This window comes from Rhododendron vialii, chromosome 7a (genome assembly GCF_030253575.1).
Source record: "Rhododendron vialii isolate Sample 1 chromosome 7a, ASM3025357v1".
Lineage (NCBI taxonomy): Eukaryota > Viridiplantae > Streptophyta > Magnoliopsida > Ericales > Ericaceae > Rhododendron > Rhododendron vialii.
In genome coordinates, this window is record NC_080563.1 from 34268702 (window position 1) to 34293788 (window position 25087).

General features: G+C 40.1%; 2 protein-coding genes across 2 annotated transcripts in view; both read right to left on the minus strand.

Annotated features, from left to right (window-relative positions):
* Positions 1-24553, minus strand: part of LOC131334871 (bidirectional sugar transporter SWEET16-like) — an 89564-nt gene extending 65011 nt beyond the window's left edge. Inside the window, exons 1-3 of the mRNA XM_058370169.1 lie at positions 24535-24553; positions 21856-21895; positions 21714-21750 (exon numbers count right to left, since the gene is read on the minus strand). Coding sequence (XP_058226152.1) covers positions 21714-21750; positions 21856-21889 — 71 coding nt within the window. The 5' untranslated portion in view covers positions 21890-21895; positions 24535-24553. The remainder of the gene's footprint in view (positions 1-21713; positions 21751-21855; positions 21896-24534) is intronic.
* LOC131334873 (bidirectional sugar transporter SWEET16-like) lies at positions 16474-17670 on the minus strand. The gene is made up of 3 exons (XM_058370176.1): positions 17489-17670; positions 17071-17190; positions 16474-16932 (listed from the first exon to the last, which is right to left on the minus strand). Exons 1-3 carry the CDS (start codon positions 17513-17515, stop codon positions 16585-16587), a joined length of 495 nt encoding a protein of 164 aa, XP_058226159.1. The 5' UTR covers positions 17516-17670; the 3' UTR covers positions 16474-16584.
* Positions 24554-25087: the final 534 nt, after the last annotated feature.

Here is a 25087-nt window from a genome sequence, read left to right on the forward strand (position 1 = left end):
CAATGCACCAATATATGAAATAGGGTGCAAAAACAAAATAAATTTGTTCGGTAAAAAGCTTTACTCATCATCTGAAGTAAAATATAAACGAGCAAAGCAGGGGAGCAATTGTAGGGAGGTATTCCCGAACAGGTGCAAAATGAGCCCGAGCACGGTCAACAAAGGGTCAACGCACTGTGGACCAGTGATATGAGAAGTCAATGGTCCAGAGAGGTTGTACGATTCTCGGTGCAATAACATGAGACGTTATTAGGACCAAATACAAGGAAAATGACATGAGATGCCACTGTTCATAGAAACTTGTTCGGCAAGAGAGAGCCGAACAGGAGGAGAGTTCCTTACAAAGGATATGGTTCAAATTGTTTCCTTAGGACCAGTAACACGTGAGGTAATTGGTCCAGGCCATCTGTTCGGCCATGAGATGGCCGAACAGAGAGAGAAGTAGTATTTGAGGGAACATTCTGGAAGGTTCCAGAGTAGTCATGTCCCATAAAGGGATAAAGATCCCAAGAATATAGGATCTGAGAAAGATACCCAACGAATATGGGATGTTCGGCTCTTAAAGGAAAAGACTCCTAAAAGGACTCTTTTCCATAAACTGATAAAGGAAACGAGACTCCTTGATATCCTGGTTTTCCTATACGAGTTAGGAATCCTATGGAAACATGGATGCTTGGACAGCAAGCATCCATAAATCTATAAATATGAGGTAAACCTAGAGGTGAGAGGTACGCAATACACAGCATTCTATTTGCTTTCCTATTGATAATTAGGGTTTGATTGCTAGTACGTGATACTAACAAAGGCATCGGAGGGCCTTTGCCACGAGAGGCAAAGGTGCACTCACTCCTTGTCTGTTTTGCAGGACAGGGGTTTCATTGACAAATTAGGGTTACGTTCAAGAGACACGTGAAGCCGTTGCATCCCAGTGCTGTTTAAAGCACTACTTGAATTTATCCACCTACACTCGCTGTTCTGCTCTGTTGGCACTTAGAATGCACTTTGGGGAATCAGAATTCAATCCAATTCAATGGCTCGATCATTTTGTATGGTGATCCGCCCTTTTCGAATCAACGACAGCCGGTCCTGTCCAAATCTCAACGGCATGATCATTCTGCACACTGATCTGCCCAGTTCAAATCAACGACAGCCGGTCCTGTCCATTTCTCAACGGCATGATCATTCTGCACACTGATCTGCCCATCTCAAATCAACGACAGCCAGTCCTGTCCAAATCTCAACGGCATGATCATTCTGCACACTGATCTGCCCAGTTCAAATCAACGACAGCCGGTCCTGTCCATTTCTCAACGGCATGATTATTCTGCATACTGATCTACCCGTCTCAAATCAACGACAGCCCGTCCTGTCCAAATCTCAACGGCATGATCATTCTGCACACTGATCTACCCGTCTCAAATCAACGACAGCCAGTCCTGTCCAAATCTCAACGGCATGATCATTCTACACACTGATCTACCCGTCTCAAATCAACGACAGCCAGTCCTGTCCAAATCTCAACGGCATGATCATTCTGCACACTGATTTGCCCAGTTCAAATCAACGACAGCCGGTCCTGTCCATTTCTCAACGGCTCGATCATTCTGCACACTGATCTGCCTAGTTCAAATCAACGACAGCCGGTCCTGTCCATTTCTCAACGGCTCGATCATTCTGCACACTGATCTGCCCGTCTCAAATCAACGACAGCCGATCCTGTCCATTTCTCAACGGCTCGATCATTCTGCACACTGATCTGCCCGTCTCAAATCAACGACAGCCGGTCCTGTCCAATCTCAACGGCTCGATCATTCTGCACACTGATCTACCCGTCTCAATTCAACGACAGCCGGTCCTGTCCCAATCTCAACAGCTCGATCATTCTGCACACTGATCTACCCGTCTCAAATCAACGACAGCCGGTCCTGTCCAAATCTCAATGGCTCGATCATTCTGCACACTGATCTTCCCGTCTTAAATCAACGACAGCCAGTCCTGTCCAAATCTCAACGGCATGATCATTCTGCACACTGATCTGCCCAGTTCAAATCAACGACAGCCGGTCCTGTCCATTTCTCAACGGCTCGATCATTCTGCACACCGATCTGCCAGTCTCAAATCAACGACAGCCGGTCCTGTCCCAATCTCAACGGCTCGATCATTCTGCACACTGATCTTCCCGTCTCAAATCAACGACAGCCGGTCCTGTCCAACGTTCAACGGCTCGATCATTCTGCACACTGATCTGCCCGTCTCAAATCAACGACAGCCGTCCAAATCTCAACGGCATGATCATTCTGCACACTGATCTGCCCAGTTCAAATCAACGACAGCCAGTCCTATCCATTTCTCAACGGCATGATCATTCTGCACACTGATCTGCCCATCTCAAATCAACGACAGCCAGTCCTGTCCAAATCTCAACGGCATGATCATTCTGCACACTGATTTGCCCAGTTCAAATCAAAGACAGCCGGTCCTATCCATTTCTCAACGGCATGATCATTCTGCACACTGATCTACCTGTCTCAAATCAACGACAGCCAGTCCTGTCCAAATCTCAACGGCATGATCATTCTGCACACTGATCTACCCGTCTCAAATCAACGACAGCCAGTCCTGTCCAAATCTCAATGGCATGATCATTCTGCACACTGATCTACCCGTCTCAAATCAACGACAGCCAGTCCTGTCCAAATCTCAACGGCATGATCATTCTGCACACTGATCTGCCCAGTTCAAATCAACGACAGCTGGTCCTGTCCATTTCTCAATGGCTCGATCATTCTGCACACTGATCTGCCTAGTTCAAATCAACGACAGCCGGTCCTGTCCATTTCTCAACGGCTCGATCATTCTGCACACTGATCTGCCCGTCTCAAATCAACGACAGCCGATCCTGTCCATTTCTCAACGGCTAGATCATTCTGCACACTGATCTGCCCGTCTCAAATCAACGACAGCCGGTCCTGTCCCAATCTCAACGGCTCGATCATTCTGCCCACTGATCTTCCTGTCTCAAATCAACGACAGCCGGTCCTGTCCAACGTTCAACGGCTCGATCATTCTGCACATTGATCTGCCCGTCTCAAATCAACGACAGCCGGTCCTGTCCAATCTCAACGGCTCGATCATTCTGCACACTGATCTCCCCGTCTCAATTCAACGACAGCCGGTCCTGTCCCAATCTCAACGGCTCGATCATTCTGCACACTGATCTACCCATCTCAAATCAACGACAGCCGGTCCTGTCCAAATCTCAATGGCTCGATCATTCTGCACACTGATCTTCCCGTCTCAAATCAACGACAGCTAGTCCTGTTAAATCTCCCAACGGCTTGATCTTTCGGTACACTGATCAGCCCGTCTCTTGTCACAGTTCCTCAACGATCTGCTCATTCGGCACATTGATCTCTTCGTCCGCCTTCACGACAGTCGGTCCTGTCAAATCCACAAACAACGACCAGAACATCATTCGATGGTCCGTTCATCCGCAACTGATTGTTCCCCAGGAGAGTCCGTCTTGGCCTGTCCCGAACGACAATCACCCTCAGTCTAGCCGCAAGTGCATCTTCCAGCAGGCTTATTGCTCTGTCTCGGATGGTCTTTGATAAGGAGATTGGCTCTGATTCCCTACAGATGGAATTCAACCTGCCTGACACGACCTACCCGTGTTTGTTGGAATACTTTGTGCCGAGGATAGCTTGATCCCCAGCAACGACGGCCTGTCCCGTCCAAATCTGCAACGACAGCCTGTCCTGTCCAAATTCGATCAACAAGCGGGGATTCGCTCGTCCACTTCTACTTCCATCCCCGGCAATGGACCGTCCAGTCCATTCCACCAATCAGGTTCCTTAAGTTTACTTGTCTACTTTGCTAGTTTGCTTTGCTCTGGATTGCCTTGAGGGGTGTCTAGAATTCTTTGACGTTACTTGTACCAAGTCGATGGTGCTTCAAGTGCCGTCAAAGAGGGGCTACTGTAGACACCCCAATCTGGGCTTCCAGATTAGTTTACTTACGGTTTTTGATTCCCCAATGATGAAATGGATCAAGAACACCCTGGGAATGATAACGTGTTTGAGCTTTGAGTGTTTGTAAAACTCTTGAACCTGACCTAGCCTAAGCCACTTCAAAAACCAAAACCTACTGGCACATGTTGGTTTTGCTCGCACGCGCCAGTCTGCGATCCGCGTGCTGGTTAAAGTTGCAGCCGACCTTGTACTTTCCACTTCTGGAAGGTTTCTGGAAGCTTTCCACTTCTGGAAGGTTTCTAGAAGCTTTCCATTTAGGGAAGGCTTCCATTAATGGAATAGTTTCTACTAATGGAATGCTTTCCATTAATAGAAGATTTCCATTAATGGAATGGTTTCCTTTAATGGAATAGTTTCCATTAATGGAGGGTTTCCATTAATGGAAGGGTCTTGCCCTATAAATACCCCCCCATATCCTTCCATTTGAAGGGTTAGAAAATTCACTCCTTGGGTTAGAAAGGTTACAAAATCTTACACCCATTTTTCACACCACTTTCAACATCAAAGCTCAAACACTTTTCAAACCTCAAAAACCAAAGGTATAGCATACCTACTGTCTTTCTATTCTGATCCCTGAGGGGGGCTGGCAGGGCCAAAGCTGGTAATCAATACCAGTCCTGGTCCTAAAGCTGGCAAGGTTTCAAAAATCGTCGAGGTAGGAACCAACGCGCGATGGTCTCACTCTCACGCGCGACTGTCTCAGTCCAGCGCGCGATGGACCGCGTGGGGATTGGTGTCCTACTGTTTCATGCTTTATTTTGTATATAGATCACTGTTAAGCATGATAATAACCTGTTTACTGCTTTCCTTAGTATAAACTACTAGTTTGTAGTTAGTTTGTGTTTCTGCTGTTTTAGAGTACTCCTGGGATCTTTCTGGATATGTACCAAAACCCAGAAACGTGAAAACCAAACACTGGTTAAAAGGCTGAAACCATCGCGCAACAGACTGAAACCATCGCGCAACAGTCTGAAACCATCGCGCGACAGAGTGCCTCTGACCAGTGAGTGGCCTTGCACGGGTAGCTTAGTTTTAGGTCATTATTTTGTCCCTACACTGTTTATGGGATGTTTTATTAATTTGTAGGGCTTTACAACCTTTAAACTGTATATTATGCTGCTATAAACTGCGTGGTTTATCCTGCGTGTGCACTGGTCCTTCCAGAGCCCAGATGGTTTGAGAATAAGAGCTGTGGGTTTGAGCTTACCGGCGCGCGCTTGTCTTGGAATTGTGTGCGCAGGAGTAAGCAGCATGCAGTGACTTGCTCAGTGCATGCTGGTTTCTTCCTACGCACGTCACTCCAAAACAGGGGCCTCCCAGTTTGTTTAAACTCCCACAGCAGTCTGTTCTCATCCTATACTAACTGCTCATCCATGCTATCATTCACATCTTGCAAACTGTTACAGTTTTAATCCCCTTAAACTGTTCCCCCACCCTAAATGGCTAAAAATTGATTAATCAAACAGAATCGCAAACAAACATCTTTCGCAAATGCCTAAGTAGAGACCGATCTCCGGATTGGGCGAGAGGGGTGCCATAAAACCCTTCCCCTCTCGTAACCTGGCTCCCGAACCCAGATATGGTTATGACGGACTGGTTCCTTAACTTTTTCAAAATAAACAGCGCGGCAAGTGCTTCGAAATACGGTTCCTTGGGTGTCGGACCTTCAAACCCGAGTGGCGACTCTGTATTTTGCGAGCGCTTGCTTCCCCGCTCGCGCTCCCTCGATCTGGGCCCCTCGCGTCTCGGAATCCGGAAATTCCAAAGGGCACGCTGCCCACATCGGCAACCTTGCTTCTTGTAGCCTCTTTGTAAAGGGGGAGGCTGCAATATTACTCAGGGCCTTGCGTGCTGCTTCTCGTGCAGTCACTGTCCCATCCTCTTGCTCCTTTGACTTGTGGGCCGAAGCCTTGACCCAATCAGCATCAGGTTTCTCGTACCTATCTCGATGATGCTTTCTCGTATCATCTTCCTCGGGGGTAGAACTTCGGTCTCTGCTGAAGTCCTTTTCTCTGGTGTTCGGCTTTTACTTCTTCTTCCCCTTTTTCGTGGGGAAGCCTCATGACGCCCTATAACAGGACTTCTGCTCCTTCTTCTACGTGAATGAGTCTGCTTATGGACCACCAGAGCCCGTCCGTCTCTCTGGGAATTCCTTCGAGAGAGTCCAGAATCTTCTGGGTGCTCTCGTACCTGCTGCAGCTCTCGTATCTCGTACTCACGTTTTCTAATTAAACGTGCATACTCCTCGATTTCTCTTCTTTTTTTATGAAGGACATCGTCATCATCGTGTATGTTCTTTGAACGGGTAACTGACTCTTCTCTTCGGTGAGACCTACTCCTTCTCGTGGAGCCAGTAGCAGTTTTGTCTCCTTTTTCTTTGGAGCTACCTCTGTCATGTCTACCAGTAGGCTTTCTCGATGCGCCCGGTGGGGATTTATCTCTTCCCCCACCCAACTGGTCCTTTGGACTAAATGGTGTAGCTGGATCTTCTTCCATCGTTCTTATTTTTCAAAAGGGAACTCGTTCGTTTCTCACAGACGGCGCCAATTGTAGGGGGATGAAAACAATTGATGCTTCGGATCATCTGGATTGCAACGGCTTATTCGTGCCTCTTCACCGGAACCCTAGCTCAACGTCTGAACCCTAATCTGCAAAATAGACAGGGGGTGAGTGCACCTTTGCCTCTCGTGGCAAAGGCCCTCCGATGCCTTTGTTAGTATCACGTACTAGAAAACTCAACCCTAATTATCAGTAGGAAAGCAATAATAATGCAATGTATTGCGTACCTTTCACCTCTAGGTTTACCTCATATTTATAGATTTATGGATGCTTGCTGTCCAAGCATCCTTGTTGCCATAGGATTCCTAACTCGTATAGAAAACCCAGGATATCAAGGAGTCTCGTTTCCTTTATCAGTTTATGGAAAATAGTCCTTTTAGGATTCTTTTCCATTAAGAGCCTAACATCCCATACTTGTTGGGTATCTTTCTCAGATCCTATATTCTTGGGATCTTTATCCCTTTATGGGACATGACTACTCTGGAATCTTCCAGAGTATTCCCTCTGCTCCTACTCTCGATTGGAGCTCCTTCTTTGTTCGACTGTCTCATGGCCGAACAGACTACCTGGACCAAGGACTTCACATGTAACTTGGTCCAAATGTAATCAGAATGTCTCTTATCTGCCAAACAGATAGTTTACACCAGTGACTTGTCATGTCATTGGCCTTTATTCAGCCAAACAGATTGCATGGACCAAGGACTTCACATGTCATTGTTCCATATCGCTGTTCTTCATACTGCCCAGCGATAAGTCCAGTCGTATTTACCACGTGTTCCCAAACATCACGTGTTCGGTAACTAAATGTATCTGCTCGGGAATACCTCCCTACAGTGATACAAGGCATTCTTTGTTTAATTAAACCACAAATGTGTCCCCTCATCCTATTTTGTAGCCTGGTCCGTGTCCTCCTATTTGTTCAATAACTTAGGGAACCGGATGTTTGGAGGGTGGTTTGGAATGCTGTTTTACCTGCTGAGAGGTGTTCGGGGTATGTTTGGAAGGTGTTGGGAATGAGCGGAGTTCGAAATGTTGAAGTGGGCAAAAATTCAGGAAATCAGGAGACATGAACCGGTACTGGGACCAGTACCGGTTCATAACCGACAGAATTTGAAAAAAAAGGGGTTCGGCTCCTTTTCCTTTTCTCTCTCCTACCCCACTATATAAACCCAAAACCTATTCTATTCCCATTCCTAAACCCAGAAACGGCAGACAACCGCCCCCCTTCGCCTCTGTTCTTCTAAAAACCTCCCAAACCATCCCAAATCCCTCTTAAATCTTCATAATCCTTCACAAAAACACTTAATCTTCAAGTTTTGTGGAGGATTTCAGAAGTTTCAAAGGTGGATTCTCCCTCTCAAGGTCCGAAAGTCTCCATAGCCAAGGTAAACTCGAAATTCTTCCCCTCTCTCATGTTCTTCACCATTATTCATCATATTTATCCCCCAAAGTGAAGGGTTATCAAGTTTCACGAAAAGTGTTGCAAGATTTTGAACCCTAGATCCCCAAATCAAGAATAAATCGAAATTTTTCTCATTTTCCCCAAATTTTTCGGAAATCACCCATAACCCATCATGTCTGACTTTGTGCTAGTTCGAGGTTGGTTTACGGGCTATTTTTGTGATCAAAGCGCTGTATGTGTTTGATTTCCGGGGCAGGCTGTATTTGTTTCTGAATTTGGGGGCTGTAATTTCTGTTTCGGTTAATAGATTGCATTATCAGGGTGATTTTTTGTGAGTTTTTGGCTGCTTTTGGACTGTTTCCGTTACGGGGGGTGAAATTTGCTGTATGTGGTTGTTTGACTGAAGTTTGGGGGGTGCTGTAACGCCCCGACTTTCCGGAAGCAAAATAAAATAAATTTTTAAGAAAATTTGCTAAATAAATATAATTTTCCAAAATAAAGTTTAGCTATTACAGTCACAAGATAAATTTACTGATTCAAAATACATTAATTTCAGAGCTGACTCTAGGCTTGATACAAATCCGAAACATACTCGATCTTCGTTCCTGATATTCTTTCCGAGTTAAATTGTAACATCTTTGAATCCTCTCCATCGAATCCTACACCCACTGGCAAATTGATCGCCAAAGCAAACGATTTGCCAGGATACAGACGTATCCGTGAGTGATAAATCACCCAGTAGAATAATCCAACCCAACCACCCCTCTTACTTTACAATTAGCAGATAACAAGATAATATTGAATCGAAGAAGCCAAACAAATATTCTCCACATGAGCCAATTCATTACTATCCATAACCTAATGTAAAATCTAAGATCTCTCCGCGAGATCTTTCCTCCCCAACTGGTAGCCATGCTCGGTCCCATGAGATCACTTCTCTTTGTTGTCGCAGATGCACCTAAGTTATGTACCGAGTATGCATCCCAATAACTACAACAAGGGGAAAGCTTATCATGCCTAAATCACAACTAGGGTTTGCCTATCTTAGATACCACCTCACAAATCACTTCACAACCATCGCTGGACACCCGCCAGTCTATCAATTTATCACTGGACACCCGCCAGTTTCATTTTCATCACTGGACACCCGCCAGTCTATCAATTTATCACTGGACACCCGCCAGTTTTATTTTCATCACACAATTTATCACTGGTGTTTTTATCACTGGACACCCGCCAATTTTATTTTCATCACACAATTTGGACACCCGCCAATTTTATTTTCATCACACAATTTATCACTGGTGTTTTTATCACTGGACACCCGCCAGTTTTATTTTCATCACACAATTTATCACTGGACACCCGCCAGTTTCATTTTCATCACATAATTTATCACTGGTGTTTTTATCACTGGACACCCGCCAGTTTCATTTTCATCACACAATTTCTCACTGGTGTTTTTATCACTGGACACCCGCCGGTTTTATTTTCATCACACAATTTATCACTGGTGTTTTTATCACTGGACACCCGCCGGTTTTATTTTCATCACATAATTTATCACTGGTGTTTTTATCACTGGACACCCGCCAGTTTCATTTTCATCACATAATTTAAAATCACGCCTGCAGGCAATCTAAAAATAAAAAATTTCCAGTCTATCCATTATCTAGCATCGTCTAGATGAATTCTATTTCGCAATACCACCCCATGTCTCTAGGGTCCACTCTAGCATCAAAGTCAAGTATCGGCACAATATGCAATTAATCAATAATAATTAAAACAATAAATAGATAATGAAATCACGCAACTTTTTATGAATGGGCCGTTGCCCTTAATCTTGTATGGTCACAATGTCAATAATAAAGTAAGAGTTTTAAAATAAATTAAAAAGAAAAATTTTCTGGGCTCTTATTAATTAATTCTAAGATAATAGATTAATTAAAAATCAATTTAAATACATTAATTAGATAAAAATATTGAAATATTTATCATGACCTAAATAAGAGTCCTAAAGATCCTACGCAACCAGTGGAGTGTCAAAAGTTGGGTTCGGAGGGTCACGGAATTTATTTAAATAAAGACGTTAAATAAAGTGGCCGAAAGTGAAGTAAATAGATAATAAATAATTTACAAATTTAAAATATGTTACGGTTAACAAAATTTCATCTTCAGAATATAGAGAGTCGAAATAAAATTACTCGGGCATTTATAATAACATTTATAAGGTCACAAAGAATTTTTGATCGGAAACACTATAGAAATAACAATAAATAGTAAATTATATAAAACAAAATATCAATTTAACAAGATATCATCTTTGAGATGCAAAAAGTCTAGGAAAAATTAGTTTGGGTGTTAAAACGTTGTTTGGAAGGTCGCAAAGATTTTTCGTTTGTAAACTTTGATAGATAACGAATAAATAATTTAATAAATAGATAATTAAATAAAAAAGATATGATCTTAACAAGTTATGATCTTTGAGATGTGAAAAGTCTAGGAAAAATAGTTCGGGGGTCAAAAATGGTGTTCGGGAGGTCGCAAAGTTGTTTCGAAACGTTTAAAACCAACTTAATCTACCAGATAAATTAAACTGATATAATTAATACGTTTTATACTAAGTTGATATTATATTGTAAGAAAATAATATCCATTCAGTAGTTTTTTATAATAATAATATCAGACGGATTGTAAAAAAATATCAGAAATGTCATCTTCTTCACAAATAATTACAAATAAAGTGTTAGGCTCAAAAATAATATCAAATTGGTGAATACGGCAGAAAACGCGCCTTGAACTATATTTTTTTCGTTCGAGACATAGGGTTAAGCATATAAACACTTAATATACTTAGAGAAGAGGTTGGATAGGATTATAGTACCTTTAATCAGATCGAATTGATTTAAAAACGAATCTTGAATTTTGGAAAAGAAGACTTCGGATTTTTTTGATCGGGAGACTTTGGAACCAAATTGGACAATGCTTGGTGATGCTTGGAGTTGTGGGAAGTGATTGGAATGATCAATTCGGGTCTCGGTTGCTCGTGGCTATGAAACCCACTTTTCTCTCTCTTTCTTTCTCTCTCTAAAACTCCATGGATTAAAACTTGGTTTTCTCTGATTTTTCTCTCTTTTAGACTGGTGGGGCGTGAGGAATATTGTGGTGTAAATTTCGTGGATCAAAGGGGTGGGGTATTTATAAGAAAATTTTGGAAGAAGAGAATAAGAGTGAATTTAATAGGGTTGGGTTCATGGGATTTTGAATGGACGAATTTGGCTTGGTTTTAGGGTTAGAGAGGAAGTAGAGACTGAGTAGGAGACGGAGAGACGGAAAGAGTTTGAGGTGAGGGAGGAGAAGGAGTGTGCATGTACGCATGTATGTGTAGGAAAATTTAAAAAAAAATGCATGTATATATTGTATGCATAATTGTATTAAAAAAAAAAAGAATTGCATTAAGAAAAATAATTCTAATAATATTATATTTAGAAGAAAAAAAAATTGGGTCAAAAATCCGGATCGTTACAGGTGCTCTGTTTTGTGAGAATTGTTGTTTCGAAATGGGGAGATCAAAGAAGCTTATGGGGGATGCGATACAATCAGTGGATAGTTCTGGTAAAACGTCGTATATTAAACGCTCTGATACGGAGAAGAATGCTGAGCGGGCAGAAAGAAGTGAGGAGGAAAATAGGAAGCGGAAAAGAGAGAGAAATGAGGAGGAGAAACAGAAATGGGAAAAGGAGTTAAAAGGTCGGAAGTACATTTGTGAGCGGCAGGTGGATCGAGCGAAGTTAGGAACTCACCCAATCATCGATATCATCAACCAACGAGGATTGCATTTCTTTTTCGATCCTATCAAAGGTTTTAAACCCAAGTTGGTGCTTGATTTTTATGCTAATATGGAAGTGGATGAGAAGGAAGAGAAAATAACCTCTCGCTTTGGGAAGAAAACTGTGCTCGTAACCCCGACTATCATAGCCAAGTATCTAAAAAACTACCAATGCCCCTCACTCCAAGCTATTACTTACCCTGCTAGAGGATGGTCTAAGTCAGAGGAAGAAATCCAAAACGCACTAACTGATAAACCATTGAAGCTTGACCGTTTTGTCCACGGCAGGTTATTCGAGAAGTATCGGGTTATTAATAAGGTGGTTCATTACAATCTGTGTCCCCATGGTTCGGAGAAGCTTCCACGGAAGGAGGATGGCGAGGTTATTTTTGTTTTTAGTTCCAATGAGGAGGTGGTTGATTGGGCTTTGTTCATTTGGAAGTTATTGGTGAGGTTTAGGGAGCGTTCGGCACCGTCAAAGCCTAATATTCCGTTTTCGGCTATGATTACCGCTCTTTGCGAGTCTCAAGGAGTACTAGTTCCAGAAAGGCTTCTTCCGGGTACCCCCGATCCTATTACGGGTGGCTCTGTGGAGAAAAGCAAGGCATTATCTCAGCCACCCCTGCCCAACAGTTTCGATTTCCCTACGCTTACTGCTAGGACTCAGTCTGGGAGGATTGAAGAATATACTAGAATTATGGCTACTCAGCTCCAATCAGTGCAGAGGAAACAGAAAAAGCTTGAGACTCAAATGTGTCGTACGAGGAGGGATGTCTCGGCCATAAAGAGGGGGATGTTATGGATAGCAGCTCGGTGTGGGAAAGAAGGTGATGTGTATGTTCCCACGGAGGCCGATATGAGAGAATCGACTCCTGAGGAACCAGAAGCTGTACATGGTGCTGGGACTAGTGGTGGTGGTGAGTCGAGTACTCGGAAGCGAGGTAAAGAACCTGTTCATGATGAGGATGTCGAGGAGTCGTCGGAAGAGGATTAGGTCGGTGGTTTCGCTTTTGGAAAATCCCTCTACTTGGTCGGGGTACATGGGGGTTGACAGTCCTCCTATCCTATCTTGTTTTTCATTTTAGTAGGTGAATTCTTAAATAATAGTCTTAGGAAGTTTTTGTTTAGGCCGGCATGTGGCCTTTTGACTTGGTAGTTTGGTGTCGGTGGCGGCCTAGGGTAGAAAAAACCAAGCTAGCATATGGCCGCTTCCCATTTTGCTAACCGTTCTTTTGATTAACCAAGGTCATTACAAGCTTTAAAGCCCTTAGTTGATCCTTCGTACAATTTGATTTCCTTTTGATTCAGATTGTTGATTGTGGCATATTTAGTCTGTGGCATTTTACTTTTCAGTAAATTTCTGGCTGCTTAGTTAATTTGTCTTCCTAATGGTGCTCTCCACTTATATTTGGCTTGGCATTTTTTGTTCACCACGCCTATTTTCGAGCACCTTTTGCGTGGGATATGGTTACTTTTGTTATTAAAGGTTGTTGGAAGTCTCGTATCCACCTTTTTTATTTTGGATACTCCTGTTGGATGCTTGTTATTTACCTGCTTGCATCTAGTTGCTCATCTTATCTCCGACTGTGAGTTGCTTTGGGGTAAATGGTTTGTTTTTGATCTCTTGCGCATTGGATTTATTGAAGCATGTGCCGTAGTTGTTTTGCCGGAAGGATTGTTTAGTTTTCCCTTATTTTGTCTGCATCATTGCTCGGGGCTAGCAATGTTTAAGTTGGGGGGCGTGATGAGCAACCAAGATTGTATAATCTTGGTGCTCTAGTTCCCTAATTTGTAGCATTTTGATTCCCTTAGATATCATTTGTATCTCATTTTGCACGTAAGGGTTTGTTTTGGTTGTCTCAGGTAATACGCGGTGCTAAGGCGGTTCTTAACGCCAAAGATCGTAGTCGGAAGTATCCAAGGGTTCGAGGTAGTGAGGCAATGTTCCACCAAGCCCCGTCGGGTGATTAATCTAGGCCAAAGAGGGTGTCGGGTCGCTGTCGGGCTGTCGGGGCCAAAGCAGAAAAAAATCTGAAGTTCTGCCTCCTATGAACCGGTACTGGGATTTGGCCAGTACCGGTTCATGCTGTCCAGAGTTGAAGTTTTCCAGCTTTTGAAGACCTATGAACCGGTACTGGGAATTGGCCAGTACCGGTTCATACTGCAGATTACAGCCACGTTTTTGCTGTTTTTTTTACTTTCTACTTTTGGAATATCTTCCACTTTTGGTTACTTTTGGGATATTTTCTTGGGATATTTTGTGAGAGAGAGACCACCTTGTATAAATAGGGTCTCTCTCTCTCTCTTAAAGATTATCTTGTCACTTTCCACTTTAAGTCCATTATTTCTCTAGAACTCCATTAATGGTTTTCAAGCTTTTCTAGCTAATGTCTTAAAGAACTCCTCAAGGTATTTGTCGTTTAATGTTTTCTCGTTTATTAATGTTGTAGCCGCGGACTAGATCCTTTATAAAATCAACTTTATTTTCATTTCTATCGGTTTAAATTCATGTCTTATTTCTATGCTTTGGTTTTTGCTTTAAGTATGTGTGAGTAGTCGTTTGGCCAAGTCTTGGGATAATCTTTCCCGAGGACTTAGGTGGTTATTTGGTTTTCAAATATTAGGGCTTAAAAGCATGATTTACGGAATAGAACTTAACTTGCATTTTTGGTCCAAGCAAAGGGGTGTTAACTACTTGGTGAGGCGTTTGCCAAGCGGTCTTGGCAAGCGGCTCCCCGAGGGCTCATGGCCTCCTATGTGTTCGATAAATTCGTCAAACAAGTTGGTTCGCCTCCGTTTAATCACATCTTTCATTAAACGTAGTCATAAAAGTTAAATTCTCCGGGCGAGAGCACGCGGTCGTGACTCTTGCCTGAGTTATAATCGAGAACCGGTAACCTCCTTTGTCAAGGGTTAGAAGATCCTTAGACTTGCCTCTTTTAAGTTAACTAAGCTTTTTCCTAGTCTTTTGCCCAGGCGATTTTCACCAATTCTAAGCAAAACCAAGTTGGCCGTCTTGAATGCCGCAGTCTACCTTTTAAACCTACAATCCAGACTAGCTATATTGCGAATTCCCTGTGTTACGATCCCGGTCTTGCCGGTTTACTATGCTACCGACGACCTAGCCCTACGCTTGGGGTGTTTCTCAACCTTATTGGAAGGCGAGGTTCGGAGGCTAAGCAGTCAACCTTCTTATAATATTATATTTTTTGTTTTTACTACTCCGGATTTCTCTCCAGTAGAACAAATAACAGAGAAGAAACAGATACCGATACTCTATATACGTATGTACTAAATATAAGAAACAGAGAAGAAAACATGAGAACATGAGATCATAAAAAAAAACCAATCAGAAATAAACACAACCAATATTACTCGTCCGATCCATTGTCGCCACGGAAAATGGAGACCCGGTTGTAAAGGAGAAACGGTGCTGAAGACAAAACAAAGAGGAAGACAGCCTCTTGAACAACACCTTGATTTTTCTGGATCCCTTGAAAAGCCCATCACAATTGAGAGGATGTAGATTCACGCTGATAGCAAATCATGGAAGAAATATCGTAAGCAATTTCAACCACCAATTGATAATACAGCCCATTGATGAGTTGAAATTAGATTGAAATGAACCCATGCAGTAAAGAAATCATCCCGACTCTTTTTTGACGGAAACCTCTCAAACCCACTTTTTAGATGCAGAATCCCCATACCCACTTTTCTCCGATGGCAGAGAGAGAGGAGGAGGAGGTTGTGCTTCAGATTTGTTTTTAGTCTAGGATTTCTCTCTCTATATGACAGCTTATATAGGAGAACATTTTTGTCTTGGTTTAATTTTTTTTTAAAAAGAAATGGACTTAAGATCTTACTAAACTCTATTAGTGGATTAGAGGGGTTATAAACATTAGAGGTGGACTAATTGGGTTACAAGTTCTTTATAGTGGACCTTAGACCAATTTTTTATATTTTCATCATGGTCACTTTTAGAGTTGAAGTTTTCATTCCGACATTTGAATAAATTCTAAATCGCTCTTATTTTATTAAATACCTTGTCTTTTGGTTATAAACACAGCAGATATATTGCTTAAGTCTGCCCTTACATTGGTGGAGGCCTCCTCCTTTTATAGGAGTAAAGAGGAGAATACAAACAATACATATATAATGGCAGCTGTTTAAGCTGTAGCTGTCGGTACTCACCAAGAGCCAAGTACCATTGATGAAGATGGCCAAAGAATTTTGATGTACACTTAGTAATAACAATATTTAGGCATGGAGTTTTGGGATGAACACAACTTGGAGGTTCTAAGCGTAACATTAGTAATTATGGTTTTCATATCTATCACATTACCCTGTATAGCAACTTTTCTGACAAATCGGTCATCCAATTAATTACAATCCTCCGAATAATCTGCATTTTTGCAACCCTCATTTCAGATTTTGAGCGTATTACCATCCTCCATAAATGGAAGACGTATATATCCACTCGATAGGCTGTATTTATATCCTACATGAACGGAGTATGCGATCTAATAACTCTAAGAGTAAATTTTAGAAATGATCCCTCTCGTTACAATCGAGTCTCAATTTCGCCCCTAGTAACAGTTGCATCACTTTTAACCCTGAAGTTTGGTTAACTTACTTATTTGGTCCAATAGATATCATTTGCTTCCGAAACTTTTGAAAATGTGCTTAATGAAGGGCAGTACACACACGTGAGTTATCAAAAAACCATGGATGAATATATAAGGGAGACGATCAACATTACTGTTTTATTGAGCTGAAGAGCGTCCATTTTCAACATCATAGTCATGATCAGGACCATAACGCAACTCATATGGGTTGCAGAGTGAAAGTGTCTTCGCGAGTTTATTGACGGTGTACTGCCGGGAAATGGACGACTTCGGAAGGCTGCTTCCCTTGTGAAGGCTCCGATTTATACTTTTCGGGTCATCTTTGTCGTGGCCCTGCTGCATTTCAATGGCATTCTTGATGAGGTTGGTCGATCCTTCTTCTTCCCTTTCCTCGTTTGATTTTGTTGATGAGGGTGACTTGTTCTTGTAAATGGTGTAGAGGATCAACTGGGCCGAGCCCAATACAAACCCAATTGCATTTGGTACCTGATTATTGGCCCATGTATTAAAAGCAGATACTAAAAAATAAGGCTATTTTGCTTTTTGGGATTTTTGGATTAACCCCTACACTTAAAATAAACATGCATTTTAAAATAAAAATAGAGAGTGGGGAGAAGAACTTACTCCAACGTAATAGTCCTTGACAAGGAGAGCGTAGACAGACCAAACTCCAGCATTGAGGAAAAGAAAAAATGACAGTAAAAATGGCATGTACTCCACACTTTTCGTCTTTACCACCATCCTCTGTCACCCATAACATATAACACAGTTCTAGAAATGAGAGCCCACAAATTAAATTGTTCATGTCTTGTCTTAATTTTATTTATCTTGCTGATCTTTTGCAAATAGGATAAGAATATTTCATCAATTAATAGTAAAATCGAAAAACAACAGAAAGCACATTCATTCTTCGCCAAAGGAGTAGACAGTCAAATAGGTGGATAGCCTTCTCTCACGTGGACACACCTAATCCTCCAAAACCCCTACCAGCCAAACAATGGGGTGCCAAAGAATAAAGGAAAAGAAAAGGAGAAATAATTACCATGGAAGATAGGGGTGCTGCATACATGCCTATGGTCAATACTGCACATATTATTCCAACAATTGTTAGCCGGAGGCTTCCGTGGATTGCCTCAAGAGCCACCCCTATCACCGTTCCCAAAAAAAAAAAACGTCGAATATTCCCACCAACTTCATTGATTTTACCTGAAATTTATATGGTTCTTTCATTTATATATATATGGATATGGAAATCAACAACCCAATTATTATATTTTGTGTATATATAACTCGTGACACGACTTGTTATCAAGTTGGGCCTTATTTTAAAACACAATTTGCTCCCCCTGGCTCCACCCTGTCTACAAGGATGAAAATGACGGCTCATGACGTGTTTTAATAATTAATACCCGCTAAGGATATGCTGAGAACATTTGTTAATGCTTTCCAAAAGGGAAAGTCTACAATACACACCCATTAAAAAGGTGTATCATATGCACCTATTTTATGGTTCATTCATAACATTTTAGTTCGTTTCATAACTTTTGTTTTAGAATTCATAACGTTTTAGTGTATCTCGTAACCCTTATACGATTCGTAACTTTTTAACAATACGATTCGTAATATTTGCTCTACAATTCATAACATTTTGGGGGGTGTGTATCAAATAAATGGTGTGTATTGTAATCTTTCCCCATGCTGAAAATGTCCTTAACAAGTATTAATTATCAAAACACATCTTTGGCCATCATTTTCCCTATTCCATATCTTTCATCTTATAAAATCATGCCGGTAGACTGCAACAATTTTTTATTGATCTAAAAATTGTAGGAACATGAATTTTCTTCAATAAATGGACGCAGCATATGATTCAAAAGATCTTATGGTACAAATTTGATGACATCGTGTTACTATGTTATAAAGATCAATTCGAATTTTTTTCATGGACGATAAAACACCTTTTAACTTAAAAAGGCACACACCATACTAAAAGAACCAATAAGGCACTATATTGGGCTACAGCCCAATCCACAACATGGACCGAGGATTACAAAGAGTATAGGCTAAAGTTCATTGATATCCTTTAAGGTTTCTGGCAAATGGAGAGATCTCTCCTGAGGTTTTTGGAATTACAATGTCCTCCCTTGCTATTGAACTATTATATTTATGTTAAATTTAGATCTTAAATGACACAAATAACCTTTTTAAAAAAAGCTAATATATTTATGTATTGTTTTTGTCATTATTTCATTTTCAATCGGTTTTGTTGACTAATAGGAGTATTAATTAGTATTTTGTTAATTAAGTTATTGGTTCTTGTTATATATTTTCTTAATTTTTGGGGGCTCTTATATATGCTCTTGTACCAATTTTAAATTTAAGTATTTATTCCAAGGTATTTGTTTTACAACTACCATTAGAATTTATTTTCATGGCTTTATTTTTCATTTTGTTCATTCTCCATTTCTCATGTTTCTTTACATAGTGATCTTTTCAAAAAAAATGTACTAACATTTTTTTTTTAATTTTTCACTAGTTTTTAAGACTTTATTCGTAAAAACATATCAAATTGCTAGTTGATTAACAGATATGTTTTATTGTAGTGATTTTGGAAAAAGAAGGAGAAGAATGGATTGATGTTTAGGTAAAAATATATTTTTTATTTCTTTATATTGTTAAAGAATGGATTGACACAATTACTCTGATCAGCTGATCGTATTCCACAATGGTAAGAACAGAAAATCTCCAAGGAAAACCAATCTTGTAAATGAAAATTCATCAAGGGTACTGATGATAATTTTTAAATGGCACCCCCTAATCATTTTGTGCAAGGCAAATATTTTTTGAAACTATCCGTTCCGAATATCAATTGACCAAGGAAAAATAATTTTAATTATGAATTCACCATTGGGATCGGCTCAAGCTCGGTTAATTTTAATTGACTAGTGAACTAGTGCTTAACCTGGCACGGTAGCAAGTAATATGTAGCCGCCAACTATTTGTGATGCGAATTTAAGCCACATAAATAAGCTCCTTAAAAATAGAAAAGTGGGATGAAATTTCCAAACGGAAATATAGCTTTCAACCAACCTGGCATGGTAGCAAGTAATATGTAGCCGCCAACCGTTTGTGATACGAATTTAAGCCACATAAATAAGCTCCTTAAAAATAAAAAAGTGGGATGAAATTTCCAAACGGAAATATAGCTTTCAACCGACAAAGCACTATTTTCGATCGAAAGACTTGTGAACTGGAGACAACAGATTATTGCTATTTTCAATCTAAGTTGAGAACTTTTACTGCAAAGAAACAGCTTATTTATCTTTTTGGTCCCCAAAGTATTAACGAGTGGCCAATTTCGTCCCCAATCTAAATATTTGTACAATTTCGTCCCCAATGTTTAAAATGTGTGTTAATTTGGTCCCCACCCTTAACGTCGTCCCTCTTATCCGTTAAAACAGAGGCATTAGGCTCTGTTCCAGAACGGATAATAAGTACTTATTTTTTAAGAAGGCAATTTCAAGCTAAAAAATAAAGGGCTTAATGAAATCTAAAAATATGCAATATGGATCTTGTTTGAAAGATCTCGATGAGATCTTTAATATGGTACAAAAAAAATCAAAAAATTATTTTTCATTTAAATTATTTTTGAATTTGAAAATGTGAAATAAGTACTTATTTTTTAAGAAGGTGTTCTGAAACGGAGCCTTAGTGGTATTCACCTCAAAACACTACAACAAATAAAAAAAATCCAAAAAAAAAAACTACAAACCCAAAACCATTTTTACTCCCATTTCTGCTCTCCTCCTCTACTTACCCACCGCGGCTCCTCTCACCATCACCTCCACAACCACATCCATCACCACCACCACCACCAGCCGCGACGCAGCCCACCTCCACCCTCTCGATCAATTACTCCCCACGACGTCGCCACCCCTTTCAAATCTACCCTCATCGCCATCACTTATAACAAGAACACTACAGACCGAAACCCAATACTGATTGCAGTCAAATCCACTGCCAAAACCCTACTAACCATCAACAATGGCACAATCACCATTCACCACCACTCCGCCGCCGTCGTCCATGGCCGAACCCGACTACGGCGACCCAAACTCCAACTTTCTCTCTCTGACAGCTCTCAACCAGTCACCCATGGAACATCTACTCCCCCTCCAATCCAAATAAAACCCACCTTCCCAAACCCATGGACTTACCCAATCCCTCTTCCAGGCATACCAACTGTTGATGAACTGATTTTTTCTGGTCCGAAAAGAAGTACTTAGTTCGAAAATTCACTTTGACCGGTGGGTATTGTGCGTCTTATTGAGACGATCGCATCGGTGGATGTGCGATCGGTTTTCGTCACTGGAAAGGATCGCCCGTACGCGCTGTTTAAAGGGCGCACAAGGCGGCGGAGTCGCTGGGTTTGTAACTGCCGGACAAGTGACAACCACTGCTTGCACCACCGGCCCACAAAACCACTCGCTGCCACGAGCCGGTGACACAAACAGCCAAACTGCCTCCCCGTCGCTCCAGGCGTTCGCTGACTTCATCTCCCTTGGTACCCCAAAGTTCTGCTCCAAGATCTTGAATATCTTGTACAATTTCTGGTAATTATTAGCCCTACATGTATGGCTATGGAACGAGTATTTGATTTTTGATACTGCACAGACCAAAACAAAAAGCTACTATCCAGTTGACATTTTTAGTTTTTTTTTTTTTTCATTTTGTTGCTGGGGTGAAATACCACTAATGCCCTCAATTATTACGGACAAGAGGGATGGCGTTAGGGTCGTGGACCAAATTGACACGCATTTTAAACATTAGGGACGAAATTGGACAAATATTTAGATTGGGGACGAAATTGGCCACTCGTTAATACTTTAGAGATCAAAAAGGTAAATAAGCCGCAAAGAAACCATAAGAAAAAAAAAAGTGGGTAAAAACTAAAAACAGTTTGCCAATTATAAAGGAGAATTTCAACACATGTACCACCAATCTTCTTATACTGCTGGGAGGCCTTTGGCCCAACGGCATAGGGAATGCACTTAGGTGCCAAGAGAAATGAGGTCGGAAGTTTAATTCCTCCTCTAATTTATTAATCTGACTATTTTAATAATATTGATTTTTGCTGATTAAAAAAAATCTTCTTATATAGAACTTTGACATTGATCCAGAAGGAAAAATAAGGGGAAATAAAAACTTCTACTATTTTAGTATATTTATTAATTAAAAACCATCAAGTTACATAAAGTCATACTTACATTGGAGAAGCAAAAACTAGTAAAGAGATTATATTCCCTGCAGAAGATAAAAAAGAGTATTACGAGAGAAAAAAAATACTAGTATCTCAAGAATAAAAGAATTCGAATATTTCAAGAGTTTTTGTGGCAAGTGAATGCTAACCAACAAGGCCGATGATGAAGCTCAAACTAGCCATCGAGAGAGAGCAAGGACGGAACTAGGATTTTACCTTAGCAGTGGCGAAATGTATACTAAAAAAATTTAAAAAAATATATTTCAATATTAATAGTCATCAGCTCCAGAAAAAATTAAAAGAACATAACAAAAACTAAACTAAATGATGTTTGTCATTTACACATGGAGTACAAAAGAAGACTAATTTTAATTTTGGGCATCGATGATGGCATAATAATTAAATTTCTTTAATTTTTTTAGGTTAAGTTGTTTTAGTGTTAGAGTGTGGAATATTTTTTTTCTTAATTACACATCATCATTTATATTATTTCACTTTGGCCCATTGAATTTATTTTTGGAATACTTTTTTGGATCTCCTTTCATGAAAAAAAAATATAAGATTTATGACTAGTATATAATAAAAAATAAGAAAAAAACCTAGCAGTGACGAGACTACATAAGTTGGGGATAAAAAAATTTGTCACATATAATAATTGCATTTTTTAAAATTCTTGTCATGGCGGTCGCCGCCATTAGACCTCCGTTGTTCCATCCTTGGTTAGCATGTCAGCTGGCGCAAGTTATTATAGGTCATACATTATAATGATGCAATTATATAGTGTATGGCCATTTATTATAAATTCTCTCACCAAAAGTGCAATCAAAAACTCTTAACCAAAACTCTCTCTTAAATCAAGTCTCGCAAAATACTAGTTTCCACAAAAAAAAAAAAAACATTTACTGGCTTCTCCAATCCAAATGGACGAATCTTCAATCAATCAAACAAACAAACAAACAAATTAATGAAGTGCGGAATCTTCCAATATTGGATTTGAGCAAAAAAATTCCACACACAATCCTTCTCAAATACAAGAATGACTATGTGTGGGGATAAGCTCATTCAATGTGCATTTGAGATATTTCGTTTGTTTATTTTAACAGACTTTCAGTGAAGACTACTGCAATCAGCTTCAATAACAATGTACGAGACCCTTTGTTTGCCACTTGCTGATAAAGTGGGGACCTATTAATTCAGTGGGCAATGAATTTCATTCAGTCCTTTTCGATTCCCTCGTTCAACAATAAGTTGATAATAGTCTCTCATTAGTCACCAAACCATCATTCTCAATTAAATGAAAACAAAAAGAGAGACCAATACTATTTGAATAGTACACATACATACTTGTTAGCAAGATAATTCCCAGGTCAAGAAATCCTTCCATAGTAACTTCTGATCTAGTTCTTAATTCTCGATCTTATGAATGTTATAGTTGGAATGGTCTCGAAAGACAATTTAAGGAATCTATCTTCAACTAATTAATTAAAAGTGGCACGAGACACTGAGATATACGTGATTATAAAAAGTAAGAAATACAGCTGTCTCCAAATAATATTTTCTAATGAACCTGGCTATATTTGAATAAGATTGATCACTCTTAATCTTGGTTAGCTCATTAGTTTTTGTTGCATAGTCATAGTCGTAGATTTGATTGGGTTCAAGCAAAAGTAAACTAAATTAAGAATAAAAGAATATTCACGTGGTTGTGTTCCCGAAGCACTGGAAAATCTCTATGTATATATATACTGATATACACCACGGATCAAGTGAGGGATCCCTTATTTTGTTAAAATGCGGGACTTTCATTTTTCGATCAAATTTTGAAAATTCGAACCGTTCAATGTGTGCAGAACGTGATTTTAAGGGTCCCCGCGAGAAATCAGCAAAAAAAATGACCGGGAAGGGCTTCATCAGAGCAATTTTTTTTGAACCGTTCAATGAAAACTGCTCAGATGAAGCCCTTCCCGGTCATTTTTTTTGCTGATTTCTAATGGGGACCCTTAAAATCACGTTCTGATCACTTTGAACGGCTCGGATCAACGAAATTCAATCGGGAAGGGAAGTCTCGCATTTTATTAAAATGAGGGATCTCTCACCGGAACCTGACTGTATGTATATATATATATATATATATATATATATCCTCGTACTCATTAATTTCCTTATGCAGGTTTGAAGACTCGCCTTTCTGCATGACTCGATATCCAACCTAATAGAACGACTAATTTGGAGATAGATCTCATCCACTATTTATTAGCGGGGATTCAATTAAAGTCGAGATAAAGTTCGTAAAGACTGATCTTCAATACAAAAATGCATTGCACTATTAATAGTTATTGGCTCCAAAAAAAATAAAATAACATAACAAAAACTAAACTAAATGATGTTTGTCATTTACACATGGAGTATGAAAAATGACTAATTTTAATTTTGGGCATTGATAATGACATAATAATTAAATTTCCTTAATTTTTTAGGTTCAGTTGTTTTAGGGTTAGAGTGTGGAATTTTTTTTCTTAATTACACATCATCATTTATATTATTTCACTTTGGCCCATTGAATTTAGTTTTGGAATACTTTTTTGAGTCTCCTTTCTTGAAAAAAAAATAGAAGATTTATGACCAAAATGTAATAAAAAAATAAGAAAAAAAACTTAGCAATGGCAAGACTATATAAGTTGGGGATAAAAAAAAATTGTCACATATAATAATTGCATTTTCTAAAATTCTTGACGTGGCAGCCGCCGCCACTAGACTCTCCCCGGTTCCATCCCTGAGAGAGAGAGAGAGAGATATATATATATATATATATATATATATATATATATAGATGATGATGATGTGGGAATGAACCAAACAGAGAGGTGAGATATATACTAGTATGTGATGGGGAGAGAATTGGGGAAAGAGAGTCGGAGGACAGAAGTTAGGTACTGCTTTAAATGATTTTCTAAATCATTGGACGATTGCCATGTGGTTGGCTCGATTTCAAGACTTACGGATTTGTTCATTTCTAAGGTCCTCGGGTTCGAAAACCTTTCAGGTGCTATCAATTCTTTCGGGATTAGTTCATAAAAAGTTTTGCTCCGTCTTTTATTGAGACCCCCCCGCAGGTAAGGCGATGGAATTGATTACCAGAATTGGCCCAGCGCCACATCGCAGAAACTTGAATTATCAAAAAAGTGTTGGGAGTCTGATCCGCCTGAGGTCTTCCATGTGAGCGCAGGCCCAATCCGTTGGGAAGTATCCACAAAGTCCACACCACATCGCCTGAACCCAATATACATTGAATGACTCATATCCACTTAAAAGGCTAAGCCTTGTAAGTGGTGAGCCATCCAATTGTATATTAAGATCCAACTCTTTTTCTATTTATTCGAT

Excerpts from the sequence above, each read along its gene's own strand:
- LOC131334873 (XM_058370176.1), bottom strand. The coding sequence starts at position 17,515 with ATGTATGCAGCACCCCTATCTTCCATG. Across the intron at positions 17,191-17,488 it reads CAGCACCCCTATCTTCCATG|AGGATGGTGGTAAAGACGAA; the intron begins GTAATTATTTCT and ends TATGGGTGACAG. Across the intron at positions 16,933-17,070 it reads TCAAGGACTATTACGTTGGA|GTACCAAATGCAATTGGGTT; the intron begins GTAAGTTCTTCT and ends GCCAATAATCAG.